Source organism: Henckelia pumila, chromosome 1, assembly GCF_033568475.1.
Source record: "Henckelia pumila isolate YLH828 chromosome 1, ASM3356847v2, whole genome shotgun sequence".
Lineage (NCBI taxonomy): Eukaryota > Viridiplantae > Streptophyta > Magnoliopsida > Lamiales > Gesneriaceae > Henckelia > Henckelia pumila.
The window spans coordinates 111,954,905-111,959,906 of NC_133120.1; the positions used below are offsets into that span (position 1 = coordinate 111,954,905).

General features: G+C 38.6%; 1 protein-coding gene across 1 annotated transcript; it reads right to left on the reverse strand.

Moving 5' to 3' along the window:
- Positions 1 to 208: 208 nt before the first annotated feature.
- LOC140872704 (uncharacterized) lies at positions 209 to 2,583 on the reverse strand. The gene is made up of 7 exons (XM_073275573.1): positions 2,572 to 2,583; positions 2,283 to 2,458; positions 2,048 to 2,189; positions 1,703 to 1,960; positions 814 to 1,630; positions 477 to 762; positions 209 to 299 (listed from the first exon to the last, which is right to left on the reverse strand). Exons 1-7 carry the CDS (start codon positions 2,581 to 2,583, stop codon positions 209 to 211), a joined length of 1,782 nt encoding a protein of 593 aa, XP_073131674.1.
- Between the last annotated feature and the right edge of the window lie 2,419 nt (positions 2,584 to 5,002).

Below are 5,002 nucleotides of genomic sequence, written 5' to 3' on the forward strand. Positions count from 1 at the left end.
ATAGGCTAACAATCTCATCCTCAACTCATGCATACGACACAAACAAAAAACAAAATGAATGCAATAATAAAACAACACAAATGCAACAATATGAATACATCCCCCCACACTTAAATGAAACATTGCCCTCAATGCGTCAAAACACAAAACACAAACAAACAACTCAACACAATGCAATGCAAAAAATGTAAAACGAAACTCCCCTGGTTTAAGTGATGACACTGTCCTCTTCAACGTCTGACAGCATCATGAAAGAATCATATTGAAACTTTGACTGCGGAGGTGGCGGCAATCGGTTTCTGAAATCAACGAAAATAAAACGCAAAAACAAAATGAAAGATAAAAACTAACGAAAAGAAATTAACACTGGGTTGCCTCCCAGCCAGCGATAAATTTACAGTGAGTCTATAGCTCGACTGCAAGCTTCAGTTCATCAAGGTGGTTTATATCTAGTTCCCTTGTCCACCTTTACCCACTTGCGCAGTTTTGTAGAGATTTTTGGTCTTTGCTTCTTCTTCTTGGATTTCTTGGGTGCCTGCAGTTCAGAACGAACACTTTCAGTAGTAAAATTCTCCATAGGTCTTGCAATAACCTTCTTAACTTTATTCTCATTCACAACCTTCTTGTGTTCTTGCGACAAGTTATTAATGACATCAAGATTATTAACAACACTTTCACAATCAGGAATTTGCAGGGTATAAAAAATATGAAACTTAACAACCTCCCTATCAAACTCCATAGTGAGAGTGCCATTGTTCACATCTATAACAGATTTTGAATTTTTCAAAAATGGTCTTCCTAGTAAAATTGGACTATTCAAATCATTATTTTTGATATCAAGAACATAGAAATCAGCCGGAAAGACCAAATTGTCAACTTGCACAAGAACATCTTCTAGAACTCCTCTTGGAAAAATTGTAGATTTATCAGCCATTTGAATAACAATTCCAGTTTCAGTCAAAGGCCCTAGTTTTAAGGAAGCATACACAGAATATGACATGACATTGATCGACGCTCCTAAATCTAACATGGCCGTATCAAGCTGAACATCTCCTATCTTGAAAGGAATTGAGAACATACCTGGATCCTTGCATTTTGTAGGTACCTTTCTTTGAATTATGGTAGAGACCTGTTCTCCCAATTCAACTTTTTGACATCCCTTTAACTTTTGTTTTCTCTTCACAGTACACAATTCTTTTAAAAATTTATCATAACGAGGTACTTGTTTAATATCATCTAACAAAGGGATATTTACCTCGCATCTACGAAACAATTCATACAACCCCTTAATTCCATCATCTTTCCTAGACTCTTTCAATGCTAAGGGAAAAGGGGCTACAGGTTTATACTCGGAAAAAGGAGAGAACTTACCTCTAGGTGCTTCCTGAATTGTGTCGTCCTCCTCTACCTTGGATTCCTGCTCATCTTTGTTCTGTACTGGTTCTTTCACCACTTCTTCATTAACCTTCAACTCCTTTCCACTCCTCAAGGTGATTGCACTCACATTCTCCCTCGGATTCACCACAGTCTGTGATGGTAAGCTGTTCGAATTCAGTGCCTCCAACATGTTCACTGCAGTTGCCAACTGCCCCATTTGAGTGTTCAACTTTTGGATACTTGCTCGAGTTTCCTGTTGAAAAGCGGCAGTATTAGTAGCAAGATCCTTAACAATGTTTTCTAGAAACTCACCAGGCGTGGGGACTTGAGGATGCTGTGATTTTTGGGGGTACAACGGCCTATAAGCTGGATTGTGCGGTGGTGCTTGAATTGCTTGTGGGTTCCCATATCTCAGGTTTGGATGATCCTTCCAACCAGGATTGTATGTGTTGGAGTATGGATCATACTTCCGTTGTGGCGGTCCGGGAAATCCTCCTGCTGCATTGACTTGCTCAGTCGATCCCTCTTGAAGTGTGGGACACATGTCAGTCGAATGTCCCCTTGCAGTGCAAATTCCACAAACCTTCATATTTTGTCCATTTGCTACAGCCATTTGACGCACTAGAGACGTCAGATCAATCAGTTGTTGTTCAAGGGAAGAAACATTTACCTCAGTATTCCTTCCGGGTGTTGGATCACTCTTGACGGTTCCAAATTGTTGAGAATTGGCGGCCATGTTCTCTATCAGATTCCTTGCTTGGACTGGAGTTTTGTCCACGAAAACTCCTCCACTGGACGCATCCAGCATATTCCTGTCATGAGACAATAAACCTTCATAGCACAATTGAATTAATTGGTTTTCGCTTATCTGATGTTGCGGACAGCTAGTGCAAAGCTTCTTGAACCGCTCCCAATACTCATGCAGTGACTCTCCGGAGTATTGCTTGATTCCATAGATTTTCTTCCGGATGTTCGCATCTCTAGAGGCTGGGAAATATTTCTCCAGAAAGATTCTTTTCATTTCTGTCCACGTCGTGATGGAACCAGAGGGCAAGTAATACAGCCAATCCTTAGCAGCACTCTTCAAAGAGAAAGGAAAAGCTCTCAGCTGAATCTGCTCCTCTGTCACTCCATGGGGTTTCATACTTGTGCAAACCACGTGGAACTCCATTAAGTGTTTATTCGGATCCTCACCTGCAAGACCATGAAAAGCAGGTAATAAGTGAATTAATCCAGATTTGAGCTCAAAAGTAACATTATTTTCTAAAGTAGGAAAAGTAATGCATAAAGGTTGTTGATTGGGGTCAGGAGTGCCCAATTGTTGAAGACTCAGATTTGCATTAGCAGCCATCTCTTCTTCTTCTGGAAAAGCAGCTCGAGCAGTGGCTTCTTGTTGTTGCCTACGGAGTTCTCTCCTTTGCCTGTGCAAAGTTCTTTCAATCTCCGTGTCGTAGGGGAATTCTTCTTCAGAAGATTCTCCTGTAAGCATTAACAAACCCGAAAAGCACTGGGGAAAGAATATAAAATAAAAAATAAAAACAAGAACACAAATAAACTAAACGCCTTCCCCGACAACGGCGCCAAAATTTGGTAGCGCTCAGTCGTGTCGCACCCAAATTACCCGACTCCAATCAGATAAATAAATTATGTAGTAGTGAGAGTAGGGATCGTTTCCACGAGAAAAGTGAAATTTATTTGTATTCTTAAAAATACTGGAAATAAATAAAATGGGGTTTGAGATTGAGATTAACTACTAGAAATTTAAGCAATAAAAAATTTAATATTATCACTATCATGCAAGAATAAAAATTCAACTAGAGAAATCAATAAGAGATGAGAGTTGGTATCAGTCGACTACACCCTTGATATTCATTCATTCAATCATCGATTCCCTAAAAATAATTAATCCTATTAAATATTCGTCATTGAAAATCAAATTCCCGTTTCACCTTAATTTTAGTTAATTAGAAAACAGCATTCTAGATTAACCCTTACCCCATAGATTAACCCAATACCAGCGATCAGATTTAAATCCACGGTAGCATTCAAACTAGTAAAACTGACGAACCTAGACAACACAAACACCAGCGGTTGTATTTAGCCTAGTCAATAATTGATCCTACAATTTAATAAATTCAACAGCAAAAAATATCAAACGTAGTTGCTTCGCAAATTAGTTCATTCAAACAATTACAGATTTGAATTCTAATTTAGCTATAGCTTGCAAAACAAAATCCTAAGATGGCCAATCCTAAAATCTCGCATACAAACATCAAATAAACCAGATCAAATATTGATACTTAATAAGAATTAAACACTGAAAATCGAATCTCATGAATAAAATATATCAAGGTTTCGTCTCCCTCAACCAAGTATTAAAGGTTTAGCTACAACGATTCATCACCAAATCAATAAAAATTCAAAGAAGAGAAGAAAACTAGAGATAAAATTGAAAAGAATAAAACCTAGCCGCCTTAGAGATCTCCCTCGTCTGATAATAATCCCCCAAAAATGGCATTAAAATTCTAATAAAGCCTAGAGTCTAAAATAACAAAGTTTCCAAAAACATAAAATTCTTCCCGGATAGCGACGCCCGCTCGATCGGTAAACATTGGCTGATCGAGCGAGCCAAAATAATCAAGCTACTGGATTCAAAACACGCGCACCGCTCGATCGGTAAACTTCTGCAGATCGAGCGGCCAAAAAATATCCGAGCCTACTGTCTTCGCAGAACATGCTCCGCTCGATCGGTAAACTCCTGCAGATCGAGCGGCCAAAAATTCTTCAGAAATTCCAGCTTTTCCATTGCTTCAAAGATTCCTTCCATGTATCCGCCAAAATTTACAACCTAACCACAAAACCGGGAAACCAATCATGCAAACACGGAAAATGAAATACGAACAAAATGCATAAATAAGACACGTAAACAAATGCAAAACAACAGCAAAATGACACTAACAAATGCAATAAAAACATAACTATCAGAAGGCCCCTGATCCCCTATTTATAGACCACGATCGGAACGTCCGATCTCTTGTTCGGAGCTTCCAAACGCACTTCAGAACTTTCGATATCCCTTCTGATCTCTCATCACGAAACGTGTGTCCTTTGATTGGACAACACAGCTGTCGACAGAGTTCGGAGATTTCGAACGCGCTCTTGTCAAATCACCAATCAAAAACCCATATCTGTTTTTTGGATGTTCGGATCTTTCGAACTCAGGATCGGAGCTTCCGAACTGCCCAGAGCTTCCGAACATCAAATCTATCTTCCGAAGGGATCGGAACCACCGATCTATAGTTTAAGTTTGGACCTTCCGAACCACTTGAACACTTTGAACCCTCGAGACCATTTTTGAACGTCCTGAATCCGATTTTTTACTTAATAATCTCATCCGAGAGTTCTTTAATCATATTTTAACCATTATAAACATGCTTAGACAATTAATTGCTTATTTAAAAAATCAAATTACTACAAATATAGTGAATAATCAACATTAAATTCAATGATGACACAAAAACCACGATATTTGATGAAAGCATTGTTGAATTTGATCAAAAAAAGCAGGAAAAAACCGATGAATTAAAAGAAATGAATCTCGTGAAAATCAAGCATTAAAACATTG

Bases quoted from the DNA above. Each gene is read 5' to 3' on its own strand.
- LOC140872704 (XM_073275573.1), bottom strand. The intron at 1,631-1,702 runs GTCCCCACGCCT...GCTTTTCAACAG, and splicing joins AAAAATCACAGCATCCTCAA to GAAACTCGAGCAAGTATCCA. The intron at 763-813 runs GTCCAATTTTAC...AATCTGTTATAG, and splicing joins CAAAAATAATGATTTGAATA to ATGTGAACAATGGCACTCTC.